The following is a 15,877-nucleotide window of genomic DNA, read 5'->3' as shown; positions in this document are numbered from 1 at the left end:
CTGCAAGTCTTTGGCTGTGGGAGGAAACCAGAGCATCTGGCGAAAACCCACGCGGTCACAGGGAGTACTTGCAAACTCCACACAGGCAGTGCTCAGAATTGAACCCGGGTCGCTGGAGCTGTGAAGTTGCGGTGCTAACCACTGTGCCACTGTGCCCTGTTCCATCTCTGCTTCCTTCTCTGCCTGAGAACACTGAGGCCAAATGTAATCTCACCTCCTGACAATCCCAGCAGAAATCAGCTAACTGAGTCCAGATTGACAATTCAACCTACAACTTTACAGATCTGTACTCAACCACTGACTGGATAAATTCACTGGGCCATCAGGATGCACATGCATTTCCTAAAACATTATGTTCAAAGGGAGTGAAAAAGGACAAACTTTGCGATCCTAAAATGTGGCCTAAAAAAAAAGATGCATTTTCAGATTTCCTTACAACCTACCAGAGATGCAGTGACTAATCGGTTGTTAGACGTTAAGTTGAATGGAACTAAGACTTTGTTGATGTAATGGACAATCCCATTTGTTGCAATGTAGTCAGTGCTGATGATTTGTGCATCACCATTCAAGTAAATTGCATTCTATGATAAAAAGATAAAAATAATGTACTTTTTAAAAAGGTATCACACTCCAGTAAACTGCAGTTACCTCTGCCTTTATTCCACCTTCCAAATTTGCCTGGTCTGGCATTCTTGGCTGGCAATGCACCATAGTCTAGCACACAGATGTCTCCATGGATAAACCAGTGGCTTTCCTTGATCAACCCCTCTGACTGAGTGCAGCTGCAGCAAAGGATCATCTGCAGAATCATATGCAGTTTGTTTCAGGCCAGGCTAATAGCCTGAGGCAAAGGGGAATGCAGTTTATTCTTTGAATTAGAGACATGTTTGGAGAAAGAATGGGTGTCATACATACATAGATGATGTGGACATATCTAAAAGTGAGTTGAAAGGGATCTGGGGCAAAGTTGAATCTGGTACTTAACATGAATTATCACCCTGAATCAGCAATAAATATACAGAATTATATTGTTAAAGCAATAGAGTAGGGGCTATTGTGATTAAACTGTATAATACACTGATCAGGACACACCTTCAGCCTTCAGTTCTGTGCCCACTTTTAGTCACCAAGCTACAAAGAGAACACGGAGACTATGAAGGTGATGCAGAGAAGAGTCACGAGGCTGAACCCTGGCATCAGAGGATCATATAAGGAAAGACTAGAAAAACCTACATTATATAGCCTTGAAGGGAGACAACAAGGAATGGCCCTTACAGGCATGTAAAAATAGATGCTTATTTTAAATATAACTAATAACCAAAGATTCAGAACCCTTGGAGCTGTGGGTTTCTGAGGTGGGCTACTATGTTACACAAAGATATGCAAAGTAGGACTCAAGACAGGCTTGGGTCGACACACACAGGGTAATTTGTCCTTGATTTGCACAGCCCATTTCCGTGATTGGCTGATTCAAAAGTTGGAACATGTATATTAAAATATTAATGAGGTGAATTATGTGAATGATGCACAAGGTTTCAAATAAGGAAACAGAGTTTTGCTTTATTTCTGCACACAATTTCAATTAGAGAGCTCGGCCAAAATTTTTCGATGGGCGGGAGGCCCCGTCCACTGGCCGAAAAGTCTATGACGAGCCCGCCCCCGGCGAGCCTGGGGAGCCAGACTGGGAATTTTCGCTCCCCAGGCCTTTAATTGGTCTTGGGCGGGCCTTCCACCTCTTTGAGGCAGGAAATCCCACCTAATGGAGTTGCTGGCCAATCAGTGGGCTGGCAGCTCTTAGTCCCAGCAGTGCCATGGGGACCAGTGGCCATTGCTGGGATTACACCCAGCCATTACAAGAAGGATGGCCCTGGAAAAAAGGAAAGATTTTTGGGCTTCGCCGGGGAACTTATTCGAGCAACGGTGAGGCAAGGGGGGGGGTCAGTTAGAGGGGCAGGGAGAGTGTTGTGCATTGGGGGCAGTTGGGGCTTCGAGGGAGGCTTTCCGTGGGGAACAGGGTGCCTGATCAGGAGGGCCCCCACCAGCCCGCAAGAAGGCCACCTGGTTTCACCAGGAGGGCTTTTTGAGGCCTCAGCCGTCTGCCAGCCAAGGGTAAAATACCCACGGCGGTGGGTGGAGGCCCTTAAGTGCAAGTTACGGCCACTTAAGGGCCTCAATTGGCCTGGGGCAGGTCTGCCATTTCTCGACATCGCCGCCCCGCGTAAAATTGAAGCGGGGGCGGAAGGGGTCGGGAACAGCTCCCCCGCCGCCTCCCACTCAATTTTATGCCCCCTCCTCCCAGTCGACACCAGCCCACTTGTTTTGGGGGCATAAAATTCCGGCCCTGGACTCACTTGGTTTTTAGATGCTTGCAGTCTGAGTGGCATTTTTAACATGCTACACAATACAATTCACCAATAAGAGCATTTGCTGTGGGATATACTGAAGTACAAACACACCTACCTGTTTCCAGGAAATCTGAATGGGGTTTCCAGATAAGGCAACAAGCGAAGTCTGTTTCCATAGTTCAGCGTGTAAAAGTTTCTCACAGCCTACTATGTGATATCGAAGCAAATCTCCTATCAAACCTCGTGATTTCCATTCTTCCATCTGTTAAAAAAATTCTCTCATTAATTTGCCACAGGCTGTTCACAATCAGCTTAGGTTTTAGCAACGAATCTGGGAACTTTGTATAAAAGATTCAGACCAAGTTTTGATGCACAATTATACAATAGGGTCATCAGAAGCTTTTTACCAGGGTGGAAGAGTCAGTTACTAGGGGACATAGGTTTAAGGTGCGAGGGGCAAAGTTTAGAGGGGATGTGCGAGGCAAGTTCTTTACACAGAGGGTAGTGAGTGCCTGGAACTTGTTGCTGGGGGAGGTGGTGGAAGCAGGTACGATAGCGACGTTTAAGAGGCATCTTGACAAATACATGAATAGGCTGGGAATAGAGGGATACGGTCCCTGGAAGTGCAGAAGGTTTTAGTTTCGACAGGCATCAAGCTTGGCGCAGGCTTGGAGGGCCGAATGGCCTGTTCCTGTGCTGTACTGTTCTTTGTTCTTTGTTTATTTTGCAAAGCCTCGTATCACCAGCAGAGCTTTGCACACATCAAAAAAACCGGGTGTGCTGCTCACAATTCCCCAGTCATTGATGTCAATAGATGAAAAGTCATGGACAGCATGACTGATTTTCGAATGTATGCTGTCCACTTGTGAGGCCCCACAGTCAGAATGGAAGCCTGCATTTGACTTCTGGCGGCCCCATGCAAAGGTTTGGTTTGGAGATTGGATCTGATTTTGGGGCCACTGATTGTGCATTTACAGTTGCGGCATGACCGTAACATCACCCCTGACTTCACCTATGATGTGGAATATTCACACAGATGGAGTACGAAGGGCCAAGAGCTCAGCCTGCCTGGACTGAACAACGCTGCCAGCAGCGGCTGGTATGGGAACTCTTGGGGCTCCTGATTGTCTCGGGGGCTTCTGACCAGCTCAGGGTCTCCTGACCAGCTCGGTGCCTCTGATTGTCTCTGGGCCCTGTGCAATTGCATTGACTGCAAGGCCCAAAAACTGTCCCTGGGCTGGGTCTCATATACTCTCACTAAATGTGTAAATTATAAGAGCTGATCATATAACCATAATTTGATGATGCCACCATTATGTGACGCAGAGCAGTCAGTATTTATCTTGAAAACTAATTAAACTTTCTAAGCTCTGCTTCAAGTATGGCAAATTGCTAATCATTCTGCACATTCGTCTGCCACTGTAGCATGCAATGCGCTGAGGAGCAATATTTCAAAAGTTATTAGAGTGTTAAGAGAATTATATTCTAAGTCTAAATGTATAAGTACAGTCGTTACTACACAAAACACTGTGGAATACTTACATGGCTCATCATTCCTTATCCAAAAATATCCCAATAAGGATGAAATGATAAAGAGTTTATGCAGAGTACACTTTCATAGAATTCCATTAAATTTGATGGGAACATTTCAGATCATTTCAGAAAACTTGCAGCAGACACAGTAAAGATGCATAGAAATCAAAATTACTTTCAGATTTTCCTTTGAAGATATGATTTGTTCCTCATTTTTATATATTGGTTCCTCTCCTCCTGCTCCTGAAAGTGTTGGCTGGATCTGGGGGTAGACTCCATAGGCACTAAGCCATCTTCATGAGTAAACCCAGAAAGTGGAGCGTGAGCAGGCTATTTGACTCTGGTAGAGGCACAGCCAAATCCGATCCTGTCCTGACATGTAATCAGACACTTCCAGTGTGAGGTCACTAGATAGGAATCACAGACGGAGCCCGGGGGAATTTTCTTTCTCTCTCTAGCTCAGGGGGGCTGTGGCCATTGGTACTGCACCTCCTGTTGCCCTGCATAAAACTGGTTAGCTCAGTAGAAACCAGGCTGTGTAGAAAAGGAAAATAGTGTGGATGCTGGAAATCCAAAATAAAAACAGAAAATGCTGGAAATATTCAGCAGGTCATAGAGAGATACAGCACTGAAACAGGCCCTTCGGCCCAAAGAGTCCGCGCCGACCAGCAACCACCCATTTATACTAATCCTACATTAATCCCATTTTTCCATCTCACATCCCAACCTTCCCCCAGTTACCACCTACCTACACTAGGGACAATTTTTACAATGGCCAATTTACCTATCAACCCACAAATCTTTGGAATGTGGGAAGAAACTGGAGCACCCAGAGGAAACCCACGCGGTCACAGGGAGAACTTGCAAACTCCGCACAGGCAGTACCCGGAACCGAACCCAGGACGCTGGAGCTCTGAGACTGCAGTGCTACCACTGCGCCACTGTGCCACCCTAGTCTGGCAGCATCTATGGAGAGAGAAACAGCATTAACGTTTCAGGTCGATGACCTTTCAAAATGTTATTGAACTGAAACTTTAGGCTGAATTCTGTCAGTGATGGTGAAATCCCGCCACCAGGGCCGAATGTGGGAGTTGACCCCGCTTCGGTTCACAGCGGGACCTTGAGCAGCATATTACCAGCGGAGGCCAATTAAAAGTCTGCCGCCGAGGCCACTGTCCAATTAAGGACAATAGCCCATCCCCCAAGAGCTGCCTGGCCAATCAGGTGGCAGGCAGCTCAGCAGCGCCCCTGCAATTGGTGGCCAGTGCTGAGCCTGCAGCCCCAGGGAGAGGACGCCTCAATGGCAGGGCACCCTGCTGACAGGTGAGTTGGGTTGGGGGAAGCCGAGACAGGCAGGCAGAGCCCAGTGATTGGTGAAGAGGGGTGGGGGTGGGTCATGGTGCATCGGTAGCGCTGTTGCGGTGGGGGTGGCCATTTCCACTGGGGGGATCCATCTGTCGGCCATGGAGTGCCCATAAAGGAGGGACCCCTACCGGAACCCACTGGCGGTCTCCCTATGCAGCAGTGCCCCCTCGCCACACCCAACGGGAGCAAAATGCAAGCAGAAGCAGGAAGTGGCTCTTAATTGGCCACTTAATGGGAGGTTGAGCTGCCAAGTTTCCCACCACTGGCAACACAGCATGGCAGCAGGAAGATGTCAGGTTCCCTTCCCAATGCCTTCCCCAGCCATTTTGCCAGCCCTCCTGCCTCCCAGCCCGTTGCCAATGGCATTAATTGTGTTTCTCTGCCCCTGCGTAATTAATATACAGTTACCGTGTTATCCTGAAGTGCATCCTGCCTTGGCACAAACACCGTGAATGGCCCTTTGCCATTAAGTTCTTTGATGTAGTTTGTCTGTAATGATTCAAAAATAAATAGAAGAATGGTTGAGCAATGTTCCAACAGATAATATTCATGAATTTAGTCTGGAATGTATCGAAATGATCCATCGCTACCTGAAGGTATCTGTAAAACAAGGCAGCATTCGGTTCCCGGGCAAGTTCCTGTAAAACAATTTCGAATTTGCTTTTTAGTTGAAGGTCTAAATAATATTTTAAAAATGGCAATAGAATTTCTATTTATGATAGCACCTGTAATTTATACATCACCTTACAAAGATTCTGAGGAAGATCTCAAAATCATTCACATACAATGAAGTGAGCTGTGTTTAGGCAAATATGAGAGGCATTTTACACACACTGCTATTTCACAAACAAATATGAGATGAGTGCTGAGGCAAAAGGTCCAATTTTAACTTGCTCCCTCTGGCACAAACTGGGTGGTTGTGGACTGAAATGTGGCTTGGGCCTCATGATGGCAACAATGGGTGAGGCAGTGGATACACTCCAGTCACCATCCACCTGCCATCCTGAGTCTGAAGCACAGAGTGATCAGGGAACAGTGTTTCATAAGCCGAGTGCTAAAGTTGGGAATTCAGTGCAGAGAGGGAAGGAGGTGCTGCTTTTCATTCAAATTGTTTTGCCTCCAGGAGCTGGTGAGTATTTTACTTCTGTCTCTAAGCTAGATGGTAAGTTGCTATTACTTTACTTGACTAAATCAGTACTAAATTAGTAACTAGTTAATTCATCAAATAAATAAATAAGTTTAGACAGGCATTGCAAGGGAAGTGGTGTGCCGTAACTGCAGCATGTGGGTGTTTGTGGAGAGCATTGTGATCACAGACACCACATCTGGGGTAAGTATCTGCAGTTCGAGTTACCTCAGCTCAGAGCTGTTGAGCTGGAGTTCAAGCTGCAGTCACTGCGGAGCATCAGTGGGCAGGAGAGTTACCTAGACATTTTGTTCCAGGAGGTAGTCACACTCCTTAAGTTAACTCGAACTTTAGAATTGGTCAATGGTCAGGGACAAGACGGTGTGGCTGCGAGTCGGGCAGGTATGGGGTTCCAGGATGTAGTGATGCAAGACCTCAGCCCTTAACTTTGACCAACAAGTATGAGATACTTGCTACCTGTGTGGATGAAAGCAAGGACTGCAGAGTGGATGGGCAAACTGCCCATAGCACCATGGTGCAGGAAGCCATTCAAGTCAGGGGAGTGAACAGGAATGTGATTGTTATAGGGGACAATATAGTCAGGGTGATAGATGCTGCTTGCTGCAGCCATGACCAGGAGTGCCGAAAGTTGTGTTGCCTGCCTGGTGCCAGGGTTGAAAACATCTCTGGATTATTACCTTAGCCATATGCCAATTGGCATAGGGTCAAGCAGATAACAGAATTAAATGTGTGTCTCAAAGAATGGTCTGGGAAGAAGGGGTTTTGGTTCATGGGACACTGGCACCAGTACTGGGGCAAGAGGGAACTGTTCCGTTGGGATGGGCTCCACTTAAACCGGGCTTGGATCAGTGTCCTGACAAATAGTTTAATTAGGGCTGTGGAAAGTGCTTTAAACTAAAAGGGATGGGGGTGGACTCAGGTGAAGTTAGATTTAGAAATCTAAGGAGAAATGTCAAGGCAATGGGCCAGTGTAGTGATTAAGGTAAAGACAAGCAGAGTGGGACAGGAAGAGACAGAAAGTTTAACAGTAATAGTGCATCGGTGAATCAGTCCATGCAAAGAATAGTAGTAAAAAAAAAATTAAAGACTATCTGAATGCCCAAAGCATTTGTGATAAGATAAGTTTGAGAGTGGCATACTCCAGTCCATAACAAGAATCTTAAACTTAAACAAAGCCATAGGTATGAGGGGAGAGTTGGTTGAAGTTGATTAGGTAAATAGACTAAAATGTATTGACTGTATATAAACAGTGGGAAACAGTTAAAGAAACATTTCAAAATACATTCCATTAAAAAACAAAAACTCAATGAGAAAGATCCATCCATGGCTTACTAGGGAATTTAAGGTTAGTATTAGATTAAAAGAGGTCTGTTGCAAAGAATAATAGTAAGCCTGAGGATTGGGAGTGTTTTAGAAACCAACAAATGGTGACCAAAAAGTTGATAAAAAGGGAAAAAATAGAATATAAGAGTAAACTAGCCAGTAATATAAAAACAGATTGCAAGAGCTTTGGCAAATATATAAAAGTAGGAGAGTAGCTAATGTAACATTGGTCCCTTAGAGGCAGAGACAGAAGAAATTATTGTGGGGAATGAGGAAATGGCAGAGACATTGAATGAATATTTTGTGTCTGTCTTCACAGTAGATGACACAAATGATATACCAGGAATGGAGGGCAAACAAAGAGCTATTAAGAGTGAGGAAATTAAAGTAATTCATATCAACAGAGAAAAAGTCATAGAGGCGTGGAGTCAGAAGTAGGTCATTCAGCCCACTGAGTCCACACTAGCTTTCTGTAGAGCAATCCAGTCAGTCCCATTCCCCCACTCTACAAGTTTATTTCCCCCAAGTGCCCATCCAGTTTCCTTTTGAAATCATTGATTGTCTCTGCTTCCACCAGCCTCGTAGACAGCGAGTTCCAGGTCATTACCAGTCGCTGCGAAAATAAGTTCGTCTTCACATACCCCCTGCATCTCTTGCCCAAAACTTTAAATCTGTGTCCCCTAGTCCTTGTACAATCAATTAATGGGAACAGCTTTTCTTTGTCTACTTCATCTAAAACTGTCATAATCTTGTATAGCTCTATCAAAACTTCCCTCAATCTCCTTTGCTCCAAGGAGAAAAACCCCAGCTTCTCCAACCTAACCTTGTAGCTAAAATCCCTCATCCCTGGAACCATTCAGGTAAATCTCCTCTGCACCTTCTCAAGGATACTCACATCATTTCTAAAGTGTGGTGACCAGAACTGGACGCAATACTCCAGTTCTGATGAAAGTTCACAGACCTGAAGCTTTAACTCTGTTTCTCTCTCCACAAATGCTGCCAGACCAGCTGAGTATTTCCAGCACTTTCTGTTTTTATTTCCGATTTCCAGAATCCACAATATTTTGCTTTTATTACTGCACAGTGGCGCAGTGGTTAGCACCGCAGCCTCACAGCTCCAGCGACCCGGGTTCAATTCTGGGTACTACCTGTGTGGAGTTTGCAAGTTCTCCCTGTGTCTGCGTGGGTTTCCTCCGGGTGCTCTGGTTTCCTCCCACCACCGAAAGACTTGCAGGTTGATAGGTAAATTGGCCATTATAAATTGCCCCTAGTATAGGTAGGTGGTAGGAGAATACAGGGGGACAGGTGGGGATGTGGTAGGAATATGGGATTAGTGTAGGATTAGTATAAATGGGTGGTTGATGGTCGGCACAGACTCGGTGGGCCGAAGGGCCTGTTTCAGTGCTGTATCTCTAAATAAAAATAAAATAAATACTCCAGTCGTCCAGCTGTGTGGGACTGCTCTCTCCTAGTTCCATTCTTCTCTATCTAATCGTAGCCAAAGTATCACTTACAATAGTTTCTCTTCCTGCTCCTGCACCATTACCTCTGGTGTCCCCAAAGATTTGTTCTTGCCACCATCCCCCACCCTCATTTCTCATCTACATGCTGCCCAGCGGCAACATCATCTGAAAGCAAAGAACAAAGAACAGTACAGCACAGGAACAGGCCATTCGGCCCTCCAAGCCTGCGCCGATCTTGATGCCTGCCTAATCTAACACCTTCTACACTTCCGGGGCCCATATCCCCCTATTCCCTTCCTATTCATGTATTTGTCAAGATGTCTCTTAAACGTCGCTATCGTATCTGCTTCCACCACCTCCCCAGGTCCTCAACACCCTCTGTGTAAAAACCTTGCCTCGCACATCCCCTCTAAACTTTGCCCCTCGCACCTTAAACCTATGTCCCCTAGTAACTGACTCTTCCACCCTGGGAAAAAGCTTCTGACTATCCACTCTGTCCATGCCGCTCATAATTTTGTAAACCTCTATCATGTCGCCCCTCCACCTCCGTCGTTCCAGTGAAAACAATCCGAGTTTTTCCAATTTCTCCTCATAGCTAATGCCCTCCAGACCAGGCAACATCCTGGTAAACCTCCTCTGTACCCTCTCCAAAGCCTCCATGTCCTTCTGGTAGTGTGGCGACCAGAATTGCACGCAATATTCTAAGTGTGGCCTAACTAAAATTCTGTACAGCTGCAACATGACTTGCCAATTTTTATACTCTATGCCCCGACCGATGAAGGCAAGCATGCCGTATGCCTTCTTGACTACCTTATCCACCTGCGTTGCCACTTTCAGTGACCTGTGGACCTGTACGCCCAGATCTCTCTGCCTGTCAATACTCCTAAGGGTTCTGCCATTTACTGTATACCTCCCACCTGCATTAGACCTTCCAAAATGCATTACCTCACATTTGTCCGGATTAAACTCCATCTGCCATTTCATCGCCCAAGTCTCCAACCGACCTATATCCTGCTGTATCCTCTGACAATCCTCATCATTATCCCCAACTCCACCAACCTTTGTGTCGTCCGCAAACTTACTAATCAGACCAGCTACATTTTCCTCCAAATCATTTATATATACTACAAACAGCAAAGGTCCCAGCACTGATCCCTGCAGAACACCACTAGTCACATCCCTCCATTCAGAAAAACACCCATCCACTGATACCCTCTGTCTTCTATGACCGAGCCAGTTCTGTATCCATCTTGCCAGCTCACCTCTGATCCCGTGTGACTTCACCTTTTGTACCAGTCTGCCATGTGGGACCTTGTCAAAGGCTTTACTAAAGTCCATATAGATAACATCCACTGCCCTTCCTTCATCAATCATCTTCGTCACTTCCTCAAAAAACTCAATCAAATTAGTAAGACACGACCTCCCCTTCACAAAACCATGCTGTCTCTCGCTAATAAGTTCGTTTGTTTCCAAATGGGAGTAAATCCTGTCCCAAATAATCCTCTCTAATAGTTTCCCTAAAGCACAGCGTTAATTTTCACATGTACACTGATGACACCCAGCTCTACCTCACCACCACCTCTCTTAATTCCTCCACTGTTGCTAAATTATCAGACTGCCTAGCCAACATTCAGTACTTGATGAGCAGAAATTTCCTCCAATTAAATATTGGGAAGTCAATGTTTTCAGTCCCTGCTCCAAACTCTGTTCCCTAGCTACCAACTCCATTCCTCTCCAGGGCAATAGTCTGAGATTAAACCAGTCGGTTCGCAACCTTGATGTCATATTTGACCCCAAGATGAGCTTCCAGCCTCATATTCACGCCATCATTAAGACCGCCTATTTCCACCTCTGTAACATTGCCTGACTTTGCCTCTGTCACTGTTCATCTGCTGCTGAAATAATTCATTAATTCATGCCTTCATTACCTCTAGACTTGACTATTGCACTCTACGCACTCCTGGCTGGTCTCCCACATTCTACCCTTCGTAAACTCGAGGACATCCAAAAATCTGCTGCCTGTGTCTTAACTCGCACCACATCCCATTCACTTATCACCCCAGTGCCACTGACCTACATTGGCTCCCGGTCAAGCAACACCTTAATTTTAAAATTCTCATCCTTGATTTCAAATCCCTCCATGGCCTCACCCCTCTCTATCTCTATAATCTCCTTCAGCCCCACAACCCTCTGGGATATCAGCACTTCTCTAAATCTGGCCTCTTGAACATCTCTGATTTTAATCACTCCGCCATTTGTGGCCATGCCTTTAGTTGCCTAAGTGATATGCTCTGGAATAACATCCCTATACCTCTACGTCTCTCTACCTCACTTTCCTCATTTAAGGCACTCCTTAAAACCTACCTCTTCTGGTCATAAAATAGGAGTAAAAGTTCTAAGTTGGGGGAAGGCAAATTTTACGAAGCTGAGAGGTGATCTGGCAAAAGTGGACTGGATACAGCTACTTGAAGGAAAATCAGTGGCAAACCAGTGGGAGGCATTCAAAAGCGAGATTCTACAGGCACTGTGTAGACATGTCCCCACAAAGATAAAGGGTGGTACAGCCAAATCTAGAGCCCCCTAGTTATCTAGAAGCATACAGGGTAAGATAAAGCAGAAAAAGAAAGCTTAAGACGGTCACAAAAACTTAATACTTTAGAAAGCCTAGAGGAGCATTGAAAATGCAGGGGTGAAGGTAAAAAGGAAATTAGGAAAGCAAAGAGAGGACATGAAAAATTGTTGGCAAGTAAAATCAAGGAAAATCCAAAGATGTTTTATCAGTTCATTAACAGCAAAAGGATAACTAAGGAAAGAGTAGGGCCAGAGATGTACAAGGTAATTTATGCATGGATGCAGGAGATGTGGGCAGGGTTCTAAATGAATTTTTTGTCTCTGTCTTCACAAAGGAGAGGGATGATGCAGACATTGTTGAAAAAGAGGAGTGTGAAATATTAGATAATGCGAGAAGAAGTACTAGAGGGTCTGACATGCTTGAAAGTGGATAAATCGCCAGGGCCAGATGGATTGTATCCCAGGATGTTAAAGTATCCCAGGATGTTAAAGGAAGCCGGGAGGAAATAATGGATACTCTGAGGATCATCTTTAAATTCTTACTAGATACAGGCCAGGTACCAGAGGAATGGAGGTCTGCAAACATTGTACCATTGCTTAAAAAGGGTGCGAGGGATAAACCAAATAATTACAGGCCAGTCAGTCTGACCTCGGTGGTGGGTAAATTATTAGAATCAATTCTGAGAGACAGGATAAACTGCCACTTGGAAAGGCATGGATTTGTTAAGGGAAGGTCGTGTCTTACTAACTTGATTGACTTTTTTGAGGAAGTAACAAAGAGAATTGATGAGGATAGTGCAGTGGATGTGGTTTACATGCATTTGACAAGGTCCCACATGGCAGACTGGTCAGAAATATAAAAGCCCATGGGATACAGGGGAATGTAGCAAGTTGGTCCAAAATTGGCTCAGTGACAGGAAACAAAGGGTAGTGGTTGACGGATGTTTTTGCAAATGGAAAGCTGTTTCCAATGGCGTTCTACAGGGCTCAGTGTTGGGTCCCTTGCTGTTTGTGGTATATATTAATGATTTGGATTTAAATGTGGGAGGCATGATTGGGAAATTTGCAGATGACAGAAAAATTGATCGTGTAGTTGGGAGTGAAAAGGATAGCTGTTGACTCCAGAATAATATCAATGGTTTGGTTGAGAGGGTGGAAAAGTGGCAAATGGAATTCAATATGGAGAAGTGTGAGGTGATGCATTTGGGGAGGGCAAACAAAACAAGGGAATACACAATAAACGAGAGGATATTGAGAAGGATAGAAGAAGTGAGACACCTTGGACTGCATGTCCACAGGTCCTTGAAGGTGGCAGGACAGGTAAATAGAGTGGTGAAGAAGGCATATGGAATGCTTTCATTTATTGGCCGAGGTATAGAATACAAAAGCAGGGATGTAATGCTGGAAATGTATAAAATGCTGGTTAGGCCACAGCTGGAGTATTGCGTACAGTTCTGGTCACCACATTACAGGAAGGACATAATTGCTCTGGAGAGAGTACAGAGGAGATTTACAAGAATGTTGCCAGGGCTTGAAAGTTGCTGCTATGAGGAAAGATTGGATTGGCTTGGGTCGTTTTCCTTAGAACTTCGGAGGCTGAGGGGTGACTTAATTGAGGTGTACAAAATTATGAGGGGCCTAGATAGAGTAGACAGGAAGGACCTGTTTCCCCTAGTGGAGAGGTCAATTACTAGGAGGCACAGATTCAAGGTGATTGGTAAAAGGATTAGAGAGGACATGAGGAAAAACTTTCAGCCAGAGGGTGGTGGGTTTCTGGAATTCACTGCCCAGATCGGTGATGAAGGCAGAAACCGTCAACCCATTTAAAAGGTACCCGGACATGCACCTGAAGTGCTGTAGCCTGCAAGGCTACGGACCAGGCGCTGGAAGGTGGGATTAGATTGGGCGGCTAGTTTCTTCGGCTGGCGCAGACATGATGGACTGAAGGCCTCCTTCGGTACCGTAACGTTTCTATAGTCCTATATCTCTTTGTGAGGCTTGATGTCATATTTTGTTTTATAATGCTCCTGTGAAGCACCTTGGTATGTTTTATTACAGTAAAGGCACTATATAAATATTAGTTGTTGTTGTTGTAACCAGAGCTCTATAAAAGTTCAGCATAACTTCCCTGCTTTTGTACATAATACCTATATTTATGAAGCCCATGATCCCATTTGCTTTGTTAATTACTCTCTTCAAAGATCTATGCACATGAACCCCCCCTCCACACAAAGGGCCCGCTGTCCCTGTTCACTCTTTAGAACTGTCCCATTGCGTCTATCTCCCTATCCTTCTGCCAAAATGTATCACCTCAATTTTCTCTATAATAAATTTCATCTGTCACTTGTCTGCCCATTTTGTGAGCCTATCTACGTCATGTTGCAGTCGATTGGTGTTGTCCTGTTTGCCACACCTCCATGTATTGGAGAAACTTAAGATACTATAAATCAACAAATCTCGAGGACCTGATGGCTTACTTGCCAGTGTTCTAGAAGAGCTGCTGCAGAGATAATGGATGCACTGGTTATGATTTTCCAAAATTTCCTTGATTCTAAAACCCTCCCAGCAGATTAGAATTTAGCAAATGTAACACCGCTATTCAAGAAAGGAGGGAGAGAGAAAACAGGGAATTACAGGCCAGTTAGCCTGACATTTGTCATCGGGAAAGTCTTAACAATCCCCTTAGAAAATCATAGGACTGGATTTGGCAGCCCCCCTGCGCCGGCAACGCCCCTCCCAGGCGTTGGAGGTTGTGGCAGCGGGGCCAGAAAATGCCTCCAGCAGAGGCCCACCATGGGCCTTGATGCCAGGAAGGCCCAGCCCGATATTGCTGGTGGCGGTGAGGCCTCGTGGCGACCCCCTGCCGCTTTGCAATAGGAGCCAAATTTGCATAGGGAAATTTATTTACTTACCTGCTCCCGCCGTCCATTCCGGTGCCATATTGGTCCCAGTGGCTGGCACTCCCGCACCTTCAGATACCCGTCCGGGGATCCGATGCGGGACACTGGTAGGGAGAGGGGAGCAGGTAAGGAAACTCCTCCAATTGCTGTAGGGGATGGTGGAAAGAGCTAAAGTGCATAGTTTATGAACATTGTGGGGGAAAGGTCGGGAGCACAAGGTAAGTGTTTTGGGAGGGGGGACAGGGCAGGTTATTATTTCCATGCTTATTAGGGGGTGTGGGAGAGGGTGAGGATAAATTTGTTTCATTTTTTAAAAGCACTGTATCTTTTAAAATTTAAATTGTAATGTAGAAGTTGAAGCCCTTTAAAAATGGCGTCATCACCACGTCTATTGGGTGGGGCGATCCTCCCCGGCCATTTAAATGAGCTGACGGGAAGACCGCCATTTTTGAAGCTCACCGCCGAGATCAGTGGCGAGCTTATAAAATCCAGCCCATAGTATAAACAGACAGAGATAACAGGTTTTACAAAAAGGAAATCATGTTTAAATAAAATCTCATTCAAAAGAAAATATTCTGTTTCATTCCCTTTACTGCATTTGTTCATCATATATATGCTACATGAAATAAATACTGTGTTTTGGAATAGTACAAGTTCCATTTTAAAAGATCAAATGCCTAAAAACTCAAACCAAAAATAATTTTGAATAATACCTGTGAGACTTTGCCTCGACAAGAAGGTCCAACCATAATGTAGCCGGACTTGCAGATGCACTTTCGAGTTCCTGGTCCTGTTACTTGGCAGTGGGAAAATGGGTCACAGCCACCATTGTTCTTCAATTGGATATGAAGACAGAAGATAAGTTAGAACAAGTATCAAAAGCAATTTTTAGAATAAACATCAGTAATATGTCAGGCTCTGTTGTGGCTAGGTCTCTCAAATAAACTTGATCAGGAACAAGCAGATAAAATTATCGTATTTGTCCTATGCATTACAGTTTGAATATTTAAATAACTTGTTTCCTTTTTCTGTACTATTGCTTGTGTGCCAATGCATTTACTACATTGTCATGGTTTCCACAAATTCAAATACAAAAAGACCTCTATATGCAAAAGGTAAAATGACCAAAATTGGCCATATTAACATAGAATTTTAAAAAAATGAAATCAAACCAAGTTTGGGAAGAAAAAATAATCTTTAAATAAAACTACTTAAGCTCAGTATAGTGAC

General features: G+C 44.8%; 1 protein-coding gene across 1 annotated transcript in view; it reads right to left on the bottom strand.

The window, feature by feature from the left end:
• Positions 1-15,877, bottom strand: part of LOC137380165 (stabilin-1-like) — a 257,422-nt gene that overhangs the window by 75,445 nt on the left and 166,100 nt on the right. Inside the window, exons 45-49 of the mRNA XM_068051908.1 lie at positions 15,361-15,480; positions 5,834-5,881; positions 5,652-5,732; positions 2,461-2,607; positions 444-581 (exon numbers count right to left, since the gene is read on the bottom strand). Coding sequence (XP_067908009.1) covers positions 444-581; positions 2,461-2,607; positions 5,652-5,732; positions 5,834-5,881; positions 15,361-15,480 — 534 coding nt within the window. The remainder of the gene's footprint in view (positions 1-443; positions 582-2,460; positions 2,608-5,651; positions 5,733-5,833; positions 5,882-15,360; positions 15,481-15,877) is intronic.

Source organism: Heterodontus francisci, chromosome 19 (genome assembly GCF_036365525.1).
Source record: "Heterodontus francisci isolate sHetFra1 chromosome 19, sHetFra1.hap1, whole genome shotgun sequence".
In the NCBI taxonomy this organism is placed as follows: domain Eukaryota; kingdom Metazoa; phylum Chordata; class Chondrichthyes; order Heterodontiformes; family Heterodontidae; genus Heterodontus; species Heterodontus francisci.
The sequence above is the reverse complement of the archived record's forward strand: the minus strand, read 5'-3'. Positions and strand labels throughout refer to the sequence as shown.